We start from the raw sequence: 14,626 nt of genomic DNA on the forward strand, positions 1-14,626 counted from the left end.
GGAAAATATACATGCAAAACTGCTTGAGCACTATAGCAATATACCTCACCTTCCCTAGGTCACCAAAAATAATTACACGCTGTAAAGAATCTTGGCCGGGATATGGAGAAGCCCGAAAAACATAAACTGGACTCCACACATATGAACCGTTTAATAGCCTATGGCCAACCATGTAGCAGTATCTGTTGCAATGAGGTTACATGAAAACCAGCAATAAGTAAACAATCTGACACTGGATACAAGGCACGAAATAATTCCATTTGAAAATTTTGACGGTTCCCTTAATCTACTTGAGTCAAAACAAAATGGATAAATATAAGTGTGCTAGGAAATGCCTAGAAATAAAATGACTTAGGAATGTTATAACATAGAGAACCCTTACTTGGTGTTTGGCCACAAATCTTTCAAAAAGCTTGTGTGTATGAAACCAGGATCACGCCAACCAACTGTACGTGCTGGTGAACCTGTGGAAGAAATCTAAAGCTCAAGTTCCTAATCTGCCGTCGTTAAGTATACATTAATTACCATATTTGCTTTAACATTAACGTGTCAAAATCACAGAAAAATAAAAAAGCAGATGTAGAGAGCTAGTTATTTATGTAAGGTGCACACATTTTATGCATATCTAACTGACTCATTCTCATGTTAGAGGCTTATCGGACTCTGACTCAGTAATAAGAAAAAACAAGTGTAATAGGAAGCTTTGCTGTCTTGTAGGTAAAAAATAAGAAGTTTAGTTAGTTTGTTTGTTTGTTTGTTTGTTTGTTTGTTTGTTTGTTTGTTTGTTTGTTTGTTTGTTTTTTTTTTTTTTTTTTAAGGTGGCAAAACCTATCAAACTCAGGTGTCAAACCAACAGTGAGGACAGCCATCTCTGGCTGCTATCCGCGAATGTCGGTTTGACTCATCACTGTTATCAAGGAAAACCACGCCACCTGTAATAACCCGCTGGTGGTCCGTAAGGGAGCAGGCTTTCACTCCTGCCAGATGCCTCTGGGTCTTGGGCCGTTAACCTGTTTCCTTACGTCCGAGGAAGACGAGCTCTTAGCCAAGCAGAAGCAGTTTTACGGCATACTCCAAGCCGAAAAAAAAAATAAAAAAAATAAGAAGTTATCATAACTGAGATAAAATAAATGTTATGATATTTAAAAAAAAAATTATGTTTTAAATAGGAAAAAATAATATTATTATTTTTAAACATAAAAATATTATTTGTTTAATATTATTAAATTTGGGGATGGATTTTAAAAAGAAAATGTTTGAATTGTTTTAAAATTTTATTTATATAATTGGTTTTTTTAATAAATCCAATAATAAATCATTTATATCTCACTAATTTTAATGCTTTTGCATATTAAAATGATTTTAACAACAGTGAAAAATTGAAAATTATAATTAGTTTTTTTTTTAAGAAAACTGCTAATATATTCCTATAGCTATTATTATTTTTATGAAAATAAACCAAAAAGAGAGGATATTATTGAGGAAAATGGTTAAATATTATGGAGGAGAAAATGTTGATGTGTTATTACTATTATTATTTTAAATATGATTGGAAAATTTGCCTGATAAATTTGCATTTTTAATTATCATACATAATGGCTTATTTTCACAACTTGTTAATTTATCACGAACATCCCCATACATGCAACTTGCAACTTCTATTTTTTTTTGTCTACTCTCACTAAAATAAAAGAAAATTGAAAATCCCCAATCCTTTAAACATCTCATAAATTAATTTATATTCGCAAATATATATTTTGACAAATCTAAACTAAAAAAAATCCAACTAATTTGTCAGAGTTAAAAATTAAAAGAAAACCTATGAAAAGCAACTGCTTTCATAAATTAATTATACAATAAAAAAATTAAATACATAAATGTGATGCATTATTTAAAGGAATAAAAAAAATAAAAAAAAATCTTTAATTACCAAATATCCACATAAATTAACTATCTAATAAAAAAATAAAACTTTGATATGACCCATGCACGGATCTGCCATGGTCTATCATCTTGTCATTAATGGACGGTTCACATATCATGTAGATTAGTGAAAAACTTTTACTATGCATATAAAAATAAAATTTATAAAATTTAATTGCATTGATTTTGATATTATGTGTATTATGAACTTTATAAACCAACTTTTTATATTATATTAAATGATTATTTTATGATCCCACTTTCTTATTAATTATAAGGGGTTCATCAACTTAAAATAGTGTGTTGAATAGATCCCATGAAATGTGAGTCACATGCACATTCATTGTTTTTATGTCATTAAAATCTCTATGGCAGGTTGTATGGGGCAGAGATGCAGAGCACTTGAAGGGGCCGCAGATTCATAACTTGATAACCGCAGATTCATAACTTGATAACCTATATATTAATGTTTAATTAAAAAGAATTTTTCAAGCTTTTAATAACATATCAGATCACGCCTTGTCACACATCCAAAATCAGATCCAGAACCGTTTGATACACCTTGGCAAGTTAGATCTGTCAAACCCCGAGAATGAGAATGATAGAGTCCTTGCAAATAATAAAAAAAAATTGATTTGTTTGTATTTTAAGTTTTTTTAAGATTTTTTTAAGAATTAGATTAATGTAAGTACCACTTGCATTTAATCATCTTGGTACAATTTATAAACATGTGGCATTTTAAAATAATTTATATTTTTTAATTTTATATTTTATATTGATAATTCCAATTAAAACCCTATAAAAAAATGTCTTTTTATTGTACTTATCCAATAGAAAATTAAAAATAATGAATTTCATAAAATACAAAATATATTTTTATTCAAAAAAATAGAATTAATATGATAATTTTTAAAAACTTTACAAAACTTTATTGCAAAACAAACAAATATTGAAAGTCATAGCAATTTGACTAAAAACCAATTACAATATACCTTGCCTTGGGCAGGTATAAAAACCATGTAAAAGTCATACAAGACCATTCTCTAACGTATTATTTTCTTATTATATAATTAAGTCATAAATTTACATAAATTCTAAAATAGCTTAATAAACTTAATGTGACATGAACAAAGCATAATATGAAATGGAACTATGTTGTAAAAGTTTATTATATAATTAGTTATGTGAGTTATTTATGTGAAAATCCCTTGATTGCAATTATTGAGAATTTATCACCTAACTGTTTTGCAGTTTATTTGTTATTACGAAAAATATCGATAAATTCACAATTGTGATCTTTACCAAAAATAAAATACACTACGGAAAATAAATTGGAGGCTGAGAAAATAATACACACACAATAAAATAGACATCAAAATTTTTGAACTGAAAAGTCCCCGAAAAAACCCCAAAGGGAAAATTGGTGCAGCATATGAAGGTTTATTTTATTATTATGCAGCAGTAAAAATCTAAGTACAATAATATGGATGCGCAACTGACAATCCTCCAGCAAAATTTCTGGGAGAGAATTTTCTCCCTCTGCAAATCAATTGGCCTCCCTTTGGCCTGCTCGCATTTCTAGTCTGCGCAAGTCAAGATGACCCTTGAAATTGCCTCCAACTAGGCCGTATAGCCTCCCTCTGCCTTTGGAAATGACTAGCTCTGCCTTCCGGGTGGTCTCTCGGCCTTCAACCACTAAATCAATCTCTTCCTGGCACACACATTAGGATTTCTCACTCACTTGCACTACTTAGATGACTTTTCTATAGAATAATTCGGCCTCCCTTCTGCTGGCTCTCCATTCGAAAAATCCTCTGGAACTCTCTACTGCTGCTCCCTCAATCATTGATGCTCTTCTTCCTTGTTGAATCTCTACATCTTGATCGCTCGATCTGCTAAGGAACTCGCTCCCCTCTTGTGTCAATGGTTTCACTACTAGTTTGTCAGCGAGTGTTCATGAGGATACTCAGGGTTAATTAGTATTCAAGGCATGTCCGAGAGTTCTAAGGCAGTATTGGCTCCTGAGACAGTGGTGCACTCAGAGGCAGATTTGAGGTTAGAGCTTTGGTCAAAAGTTTGCACAATTGGTTACTATCCTAAGGAAGATTGCCCACAGTTTATAGCCCACTGTAGACAGCAACAACAAAGGCGCAGACCAGGAAAGGAAGAGAGTTGCAACGTGCTTTTGGGATGCACGCTAAGTGTTTGACAAATACCATGAATCAACTGTATAACCACTGAAGTAATAGTCCATGTTTGTGCAGTATTTTTAAAGGACCTCTGATGGACTTAGACATGGATGTCAACCAATTCCTTGAAATCCTGTCAGAGCCCCCAGCTTCGCCTAAACCCGCAGTAATAGTGGCTGAGGGTCAAGGGGTAGGGGTCCATGAAAAAGCCATGGAGTCGAATTTCTCATTCTGGACAGCCCAGGTAAAACAAATGCTGCAGAAAATGGAATTTCTGGAAACTGAAAACAACAAGCTCCGTTCAGAAATACACACCCTCTCTACTAGAGTTTCGGAGGTGGAAGGGGATAATTTATCCCTTAAGAAGATATTACATGAAAGCAAAGAGCAGGAAAATATCCATCCTCCAAATGATATGTTGCATGCAGAAATTCTCGACCTTAAAAGCAAGCAGGAAGAAATTTGATCCCAACAGGCCACCTTCAAACAAGAATTGAGACACACATCAATTTTTGGGCACAGGTGGTTTGGGCAAAGAATAAAACTCCTACCCCTCTTGTAACAATTGAGGAGGTGGTGCAAGAAAAACTTGTGGAAGAACGCACCAGACGAGTGAGAGAATTGAATCTCAAGGTGAGAGGTCTCCCCTTACCTCACTCCTCTCTAGATCCTATGGAAGTGGGGGCTAGGTTCCTTCAGGATACCCTTAGCCTCTCCGATATAGCTCTGGACAGAGCTTGGTTGGGCTACAACTCCACTCTCTTCCTCAGGTTTTAGACTGCATCCGATCGACTCTGTGCCCTCGGGGCTAAGCGGAAGTTGTTTTCTCTCCCCAAGAGGGTTTTCTTGGATGAGGACCTCACTCGAGCATAGGTTGTGGAACTCAAACAATCTAGAGAACAGGTTATGGCAGCACGGTAGTTAGGGAAATGGGCAGTCATCAGGAATCTTCCGGCAGTCATTTGGGACTCCTTCCCACTTGGGTGGGAACCTTGAACTGGAGGTTCCAAATGATGGGCCCACTTGGGGAGACGACATGGTACATACATCTCTATCCATTGTTGGAATGGCAACAGATCTTTCTAGTCATCGCCGGGACTTTTGTATGACGCTCTCGAATCAACAAACATCCTCTTTGTCACCGAGACTCATACAAACCCTGTTCGACCTCTCCCAAATATTGTAGGTTACTGTTGGTTCTCAGTTTGTAGGCAGGAGACGAAGAACTCGGGAGGGGTCAGAGGATAAGGTGGAGTTGCTTTTTTGGCTAGTGACACTCTGGAATAGGGTATCTTTGGTAGCCAAAGATGATTTTGCCAAGTTTATGTGGATTCAGATTAGCGTCAGAGTCTCTCCTCCGAGGGACATCTACATTGCAGTCAATTACTTTCCCCTAGCCTCTTCACCATTTGCCATCCATAATGGCTAAAATGGGGAACCCTTTATAGACTTGTACACCGACATCACTCAGTACTCTGTTGTTGGGGAAGTCATCCTCCTAAGTGACTTCAATGCTCATACTAGAGATCTCCAGATCCCTCTCCACAATTGATCAGAGGATGTGTTTTGTACCTAGGGGGTAGATCCAGATTCAGTAGGGCTTCACCAGACGTCAAATGATGCTTTGGGGCCCACTACAGTTTATGGTAAGCATCTATTGCAATTGGGGGAATTACAGGGCTTTTTAATTTTAAATGGTCTCCCTTGTTTCCCTGACTCCTGCTTTTTCACATGTCGTCCATATGGCGGGGGTGCGAGTGTAGTTGATTATGTCCTCGCGAGCTAGAACTTGCTCCCTTCTATCCTCCATCTCTCAGTATCCCTCATCCCCCTTGCTGATCACGCACTTCTTTCCTTCTCTCTTCGGTTTGACCTTCCCTTTCCACCCCATCCTTCCCCTCGGGGCCCACCTTGAACCACCTTTCGATTTGATGAAGGCAACCCTGACATCTTCTCCTCTACCCTACGCAAGATGCTCCCATCAGAGACCCAATTCTCCTTGCTTGATTCTGCTTCCACTAAATACACCCATCTTTCATCTGCCATTTGGGAAGCAACACTCAAATCCTTCCCCCACTCCACTCATTCCACTTCCATCTCCCGAAAAGTTGGATCTTGCCCCATGAACAAATGGTACGATGATGAATGCAAGACTCTACATCGAGAACTTCGATATGCTTTCACCCACTCTCAACCCTTCTACCCTGACCTCAAAGCTTCTTATCATCGTCTCCTTCGTCACAAGAAACAACTCTTTGTCTCTCATAGAAGACGAGAACTTTTTGCTCTCCTTGCCCACTCCCCTAAACAATTCTGGCATACCATCCTTCCTTGACGCTCCCCTCTTCCATCTAACCTCGACCCTACATCCATGTTCTCTCACACTTCCAACCTTTATGATATTCCGGGGCAAGGCCAAATTCATGTTACCTCCCCACCCCCTTCCTGTTACCTGTTCTCAGACAAAGATATTAGAGAGGCCATTTGGGTGATGAACAATAGCAAATCAGCGGATGAGGAAGGCTACCAAGCAGAGTTATTTAAACACGGTTTTTGTGCTTTGGTTAGCTACTTGCCTGATCTTTTCAACCATGTAGTCCGCGAAGGTTTTCCAGTGGCATGGTCACACCACATCATCCATTTGATCCACAAATCAGGCTCCAATTCAAATCCCAATAACAATGATCATGGTGGGCCACATGTTCTCGAAGTTGTATGCTATTGTTCTACATAGGAAGCTCTCCAGTGAGCTTGAGTAGAGACAACTCAGAGCTAGGGGACAAGTAGGTTTTCGACCAGCTCATCGGACCATTGACCACATCTTCACCCTTCACGCCGTGATTGAGGAGGCACGACACCGCTCTTCGAAATTCTATTGTTGTTTCGTATATTTTCGGAAAGCTTTTGACTTCGTTCCGAGGGAAGCCTTACTACAGAGGCTCAGAGATATTGGCATCTCGGTGACCCTATTGACAACTATTACATGCCTATATGAGTCTGTCCTTGGTCGTCTTCACATGGCTCATGGGATGTCTGATTTCATCCGAAGTACTATTGGTGTTAAGCAAGGTTGTCCATTGTCCCCTACCTTGTTTGGGATCTATATTGATGAATTGGAGGCTTTTCTACACGAGCATATCCATGACACTGATGGCTACCTTCTTCACCAGGTTTTGATATCTATTCTACTCTTTGCTGACGACATGGTCATCCTCTGCTCATCTCTAGAAGGATTACAGAGGCAACTGGATGCCTTAACTTTGTTTTGCGATCTTTGACAGTTGATGGTCAACCTGGGTAAAACCAAGATTATGATCTTCAATGGGGTGAAGAAAACTTCTGACCTTCACTTCCTATTCAGAGGGGAGGAGGTTGACGTCACTAGCATGTATACGTACTTGGGGGTGCAATTCTGAGGTCCTCGCTTCAGTTTGCGACCAACGTTTCAGCCTTAGATCAACAAAGGATATGGATTCTTAGCCCTTCTCGAGAGAGTGCTTTCGACATCACTTCCAAGACATCTCATCCAAGATGAGCCTCATGGACGCCTTAATCAGTCCTGTTGACCACTGGAGTAGCATCTGATGATTATATGAAGACTCCATGCCCAAGGATGATCCAAAGGACACTTGTATCATCAAATATCATCAATCAACAAAGTTTTTTAACTCTACTTCTATCTTCTCATCATCTTTCTTGTACCCAAATCCACACCCTGCGGGGAATTGTAATAAGTCATACCAGTAATGATGAGTTTTTGAGTCTGTAACAGGCCTAGGATGTTGGGACTCGATCAACAAACGAGTACACTTTGAAATGTTTTTTTATCTGGTTAATTATCCCTTCCTTTTCAGAGGCGGATAATTTTCTGGGTTTTCTTCACTCACGTTTTACCCCAAAGTCGGGGTGACGATTTGAAGGTAGAGCCCCTAACACATCTTAGTGTCTAGAGTCAATGTAAATTACCATACTAGATAACACAAAAAAATTTGTGGAATTTGTTTAGGTCTAGGTAGTCATTTTTTAATTTTTTAGATTTTCCGCACCGAGGAAATTACAATAAAAATTGTATTTGTAATGTAATAAGTGATGTTTAGAGAATCTGTATGGAGTATGAGTAATGAAATTTGCACCTCTCACCCTCAACTTTCTACTACGACACACTTTGAGGGGTTAAAAATGTGTTTTGAACCCTCAAAACCCAGTTTTCCTAAATTTAGTGGGAAATCCGACAATTAATTAAGCTAGAAATTAAATAAATGGAGAAAAATAAATATCCACACATGCTAAATGTTGTGGAAATGAAGTGAAAAATTATGGGGGAGTTAAAGTGACGTCCCAAGGTGATGTGGACTCTTAAAATCAAGGAAAGGACATGTGCTCAAATAAAATCGAATTTCTGGCATTAAAGGAGAAAGCTACTTACTTGGAAATTCGAATTTGTGAAGTTAATGCACATTTGGGAGGATTTGGGAGAATATTTGGTAGAGATTTTTTTGGGAAATTGTCCCCACATGGGTTACCACCCATATACACTTGTGATTCCATCATAAAATTCGAATTTGACACATAAGGGAAAAACAAAATAATGTCCACTTGCCAGAATTTGAATTTTACACTTGGCATTTGGAGCTCCATTCAACAAATTCAAATTTCTCTTTGGGATTGGCTCCAATGCCATTTGTCATTGTCATTCTTCATTGGGGTTTGCTCCCTACTCTCTATATAATATAGAGCCATGGGCTCTCATATTGTATCATGTAATAAGCTATTGGGATTGAGGAAACTCTGTCATTTTGTACTTGCATACTTTTTTAATATAATCAAGACTTTGGGGCTATCTGACTGGTGTTCTCTTGCCATTATGAGGTAATGTCCTTTCATACTACTGCTATTGTGTTTAATTTTTTCGCATGTTGAATTAATATTAATTTATGCTTGCTATCTTGCTTGGATTGATGTGTGCAAGCTATCTTGCACATATCTTTGATTTAGAGTAGTATTTAGGGAGAAGCTTGCTAATTCATTTTAGGAGGAATGCTTGGTTTATCTTATTCATTACATTGTTCTAACCTTGTGCAAACTAATACGTGTTCAAGTGTGTAGGAAAGATATTTTGTATTGTGTGCAGGAATCCATCTGGAAGTGGGAGAAATCTCAATTAGATCAACTCACTCTTAGAATCACAACTATCCAAGACTCAGCCATTTTTTCGCTTCAAGTTTTCAATCCAATGAAGAGCAAAAGGGAGTTTTCTTAATCTATAGCTACTTGATCATCCATTTAAAATTCAAAATACTTTTTTGATTATATTTCTTTCAAAGTTATATCTCCTATTCAATAGTCATTTCTAAAGCTAGGTAACTATGGGGGTTCACTCCCATTACTTGAGCTAGTACTTTGTAAATTAAATTCTCAGTTTAGTTTTGGTTTCTTTTTCTTAATTTTACACTAACAATTGGTATTTTTTTGTGTTTTGCAGCCCATAGGCTTGAGCATTGGGCAACAAAGAGCTTGAGGAGAAGCTTTGGAAAACTACTCACTTATGTGTATACAGGACCCCCTCACGCTGTCCAAAGATTGATTTCTAGGGAGGCCATAAGCACTTGGAAGAGAGTTGCAAACTCATATAGGCCGTGGGCCTTTTAAGCCTTGTGAATCTCTTTTGGAGATATTTTTCCATCTTCAAGTTTGATTGTTGTTATATTTTTGGGGAGAGAATCTAGCTTTGTCAGAGTCATATCTTTGTAAAGATCTCTCTCGTATTGCGGGCTGCCCTCTAAGAGGCATTTTTAACCGCTTTAAGCGCTAATAAATGATAAAAGATTTTGTTGGAGGGAGCTTGGCATTTTTCCCATGGCATGCCCCTTCCTCATTTAGAGGAGGGATTCCTGTGGGTGGCCTAATCTTGCTTTTAGTTTTTTCTTAGTTTTCTAGATTTTAAATTCCATATTGTGCATGCTTAAAATCAATACATTTCACTCCACATGGAAATTTTTACTGATCTTGTATTTAAATTCCCACATGCATACGCTCTCAAATTTTGCAAACTATTTCTCTTTGAAGCATTTGCATGAAGCATTAGTTTAATTTGAGGAATTAACACAATTTGCACTTCATCTAGGCATTTTAGTATAGGAAGATCCCAAGCCTCACTAAAACTTACCTCCAACTTAAGTTGGTTGAATAGACTTTTAGGGACCCTCTACCTCTATTGACTCCTCATTGTGATATTCAAATATTTGGACGATGATGAGGTATGAGGACTAGAGTTCAATTGTAACTTTGCCTTAGTACTAATTAATAAAATAAACCAAGAAATCATTCCATCATATTTACTTTCTTTGCAAAGTTCTTAAATTTCTTGCTATCTTGATAGTTTGTCTCACATGCAAATCTTATTTCAAGAGGCACTTTGGATACAAGCATTGTAATTCCTTTTAATTTTGCAACAAGTTTAATTTTTCTTGTACTTGGAAATTGACTCATCTTGTGGTTTAATTATTGTCATAAATGGTTGATTTCACTTTCAAGTACCATTATTTTGGGTTACAAACTTAATTGCATGTTGTCATCTTGGTCTAACATTTGAGTTATTTTTGTATCTTTTTTAGCAAGATAGTTTCCATGCTTTGATTTGTAGACTTATTCATCTTGAAAGCATTTATAATATCTTATGCTAACAATTTATTGTTTCACTTTTTAGGATTATTTTGGCTTTCCATTTGAAAGCATTTCACTTCATTTTAAGAAAATACACTCATTTCTTAAAGAGCAATACTTTGGAGGCACTAGTTGTTTATGTATTTCAGGGTTATTTTGTGTATTGATGGTTATTGCTCATATCCGTTTTTGCTTATAAATGTTAAAGAAATAATCTATATAACTCTAACAACTCTCCTAGAAACTCACATCTCTTTAACTTAAATTTTCATTAGGGACCACCCCCCTCAGTTAACCTAGGAGATAGCTCAAACGAAGAGAGTCCGGATTAGTTTGACAACCCCTTCTATGAGTTCCCTGCCACCAACCACACCTTGTGGGGTCGGAGGCTTTTCTCATTGACTTGCAGGTAGGTGTAGGCGGCAGGGTCAACAAGTCCCACTGTTCTATATGGCTCAGAGATTTGGGGACCGTCTTTACTTGAGTCAGATTGGGCTTCAATTGAGAGAGTCCAAATTCTTCTTCTCTGCTGCATCACCATATGCAAACAGATAGTACCTCAGCACATCATCCTTGCAAAGTTTGGAGCTCAGCCCTTTCGGCTTGACACAGTCTTTAGTTTGATCTCATTCTTGCATCGTGTCTGGGACTTTGCAAACTCGATAAAGAGTAGAGACCAATATCCTTACTTGGCATATTTCTCTTATGAGACTACTACCTATTCCACTCCCTTGGGTCGGGCTACATATTGGTTTACAGGAGTTTCAGATCTCTTAGAGTCAGTGGGCATTTAGTTGGATCATCTCCCTCCTTCCCTCCTTTCTGATATTCCTTGGATGCTCATGGTCACCTTCTACCTACTAGACAGGAGTTGAACAAGATCATCAGGGAGGAAATCTATAGGCAGTTCGTCTAGGTTACCTGGGTCAATCCTTCGAGAGGGTTGTTCCCAAAGATGGCCTTCTATGCTGAGCACTTCTTGGAGTTGAGAGACGGGTTCATTGTTCGACCCCAGTATACGTTTCACCACTAGATGCATGCTCTTCACATTCCTCTAGGCCAGTTCAAAGTAGGTTCTCATAGACTTCGGGTAGAGACAGACCACTAGATTGATAGACCAGACAAAATCTGCCAGGTATGTCATTTACAGGAAGTAGAGACCGAGGTGCACTTCATTTTTGGATGCCCTATCTACTACGAGATCAGAGGAAGGTTTCATTGCTTGTTTAGAGACTCTCAGACCCTCGCAGACTTTTTCAGGTATCCCAATTAGAGATGTTTGGCCCTATATATGCAGGAGGCTCTTAGGTTTCGAGTGCATATTCTTCAGCCTCCCATCAGACCAGACCCCACACAGAGGATCACGACATTTTTCAGGGTACTACCTTCAAACAGGGGCACCAAGAGACCGATTGATACTGTTTCATATCCAGACTCTAGATCAGTGAGGATTCGTGGGACCTCACCCCGCCACACGAGATTTCAGCGACAAATCCGTCTCAGATCCGTCCCTGGGAGACGGACTAGGTCCTCCAAACCTCAGTAGTGCGCAAACTCCCCCAGACAATGATTTAGTGGACAGTCTACACTTCCCACCGGCCCTTCATCGGGCCAACAAACTTTGTGGAGTTTTTTTTAGTGTTCTTCAATCAACCTCGGATGTTAGGAGAGATGGGTCTGATCCTCAGACCCATTAGCTCCTGGATATTCTCTGTCAGGGAATTCCATACATTGTATCTTTTATGTTCCTGCATTGTACCTTTTATATTCATGCATTATATTTTTTCATAGGAGATCGTTTGTTTCTCCCGCATTGTATGGACATCACTGTACTCAACAGTCCCTTTGACCTACTTTGCGGTCATTAATTGGACATAAATATAATTCTCTTATCTTATATTATCTCAATCCCATCGACTTTCTCTTATAATATCTTGTTGGAGCTTCAATGAACATGATTAAATCCTCATCAACGGCTAAGATCATCTTAGACTCGATCCGTGTGAGTCTCTAGAGCATTCTCGATCTTCCTTAATTAATTCCCATTAATTAACTAGTTTTCCTAAGTTAGACTTGGGAAAAATTTAAACGATGGCTAGTTAATTTAATTAAGGTGTTGCAATCTTATCTCGAAATTTTTTTTCTAGGTTTTGGAGATCTTGTGTTCCTTAGTCACTTAGACACAAGTCAAGACTAGAACACATGTCCGATGCTACTAAAATATAACACTCCCTCTTAGCGAGGAAGGTGTTCTCTCATAGACAACTCCTCTTTGTAGCTTGACCATGCTACTAGTGTCTGACATCTGTAACAACTTGTCACTGTCCACCAAGTTATTGTGCATACTTTGATTCATCTACCAACCCTGTAGCTGAACCACTCTACATATGCACTGTTATTGACACTACACTGTGCCACTCTGCACTGTTGCCAACACTGCCTACGCTGCATCTGATCTCATGTTGCTGCTGCAAGTACTACAACTGAGAACTGATCTATTGTCCCTGAAATTGGAATGGGTTCTCCACTATATCAATTTGATCTCTAAAATAGACAAACTTCTAGAGCTTTTGTGAGTATATCAGGAACCTATGCTTTGTGGGAATATTAGTAGTTGGACTGCTCCATGTTGCACACAATCTCTGATGAAATGGTATTGTATCTCTATATGTTTTGACCTATCATAGAACACTGGATTTTCAAAGATTGATGCAACTTTGATTATCACACTAGATATTGGTCGCCTCCATCTTCTGACTGAACAAGCTCACTAGCAGCTTCTGAAGCCATATAGCCTCGCATTTGGCCATGCTAGTTTTCATGTACTCTACTTCTGCAGAGCTCAGTGCCATCGATCTCTACTTCTTGTTGCACCAAGATACAATGCTTGATCCAACGTTGAAACAACACCCTGATGTGCTCTTTCGATCCACTGAACTGCCTGCCCAATCTACATCTATGAAACCACACAACTTGACACCATCACCTTGTGAAAATTCCTTGATTACAATTATCGAAATTTTATCTCCTAATCGTTCTACAGTTTATTTGTTATTACGACAAATATTGATAACTCACAATTGCAATCTTCACCAAAAATAAAATACGTTGCGGACAATAAACTGGAACTAAGAAAAATTTGCATACATACAATAAAATAGACATCAATATTTTTGGACTAAAAAGTCCTCAAGAATACCCCGAAGGGAAAACCGGTGCAGCAGAAGAGGGTTTATTTTATTATTATGCAACTGTAAAAATATTAGTACAATATCTAGATGCCCAACTAGCTATCCTTCGCAAAATAATTTGGCAAAAATAATATGGAGAAAATTCTCCCTCTGCAAACAAACTCAACCTCCCTCTGGCCTACTCATTCTCTCTCCCCAACAACATGACCTTCCTCAAACTTGCACAATTGGCTTGGAAAATTTGTACTGTGTGCAATTCGACTCCAACTAAGCCGTCCAACCTCCCTCTGCCTCTGGAAATGACTTGCTCTGCTTTTTGGGTGATCTCCTAGCCTTTAGTTGGCAGAAACTAAAATGACTCCCTTTTCGACACTCGAAATGGGGTTTTTGGCTGCTCAAACTGGCTATTCAACCTCTTTGCAGAGTAAACAAGACCTCCCTCTTCTTGCCTCTCCGACACTGGAAAACTGCTGGGAAACTCCTCCGGAATTTTCTCTACTACTCCCTCAATCACTAATGCTCTCCTTCTCTAGTGCGAACTCACTTCCTTGCTGAATCTCTGCAACTGGATAACTCGATCTTCCAAAGAACTCGCTCCCCTCTTGTGTCTATCTCCATCTCATCGATTTTCTCATATAATCTCTCGTTGGAGCTTCAATC

The 14,626-nt window shown here is 38.3% G+C and overlaps 1 protein-coding gene across 3 annotated transcripts in view; it reads right to left on the reverse strand.

The window, feature by feature from the left end:
* The window catches only part of LOC149266541 (nucleotide pyrophosphatase/phosphodiesterase-like), a 396,678-nt gene that overhangs the window by 62,070 nt on the left and 319,982 nt on the right, over positions 1-14,626 (reverse strand). For all 3 annotated transcript variants that reach the window (XM_089430684.1, XM_089430676.1, XM_089430680.1), the window contains exons 8-9: positions 383-464; positions 50-182 (exon numbers count right to left, since the gene is read on the reverse strand). In XM_089430684.1, coding sequence (XP_089286810.1) covers positions 50-182; positions 383-464 — 215 coding nt within the window. The remainder of the gene's footprint in view (positions 1-49; positions 183-382; positions 465-14,626) is intronic.

Source organism: Pinus tabuliformis, chromosome 6 (genome assembly GCF_031772625.1).
Source record: "Pinus tabuliformis cultivar Carrire ecotype Pingquan chromosome 6, CPIR1, whole genome shotgun sequence".
Classification (NCBI taxonomy): Eukaryota; Viridiplantae; Streptophyta; class Pinopsida; order Pinales; family Pinaceae; genus Pinus; species Pinus tabuliformis.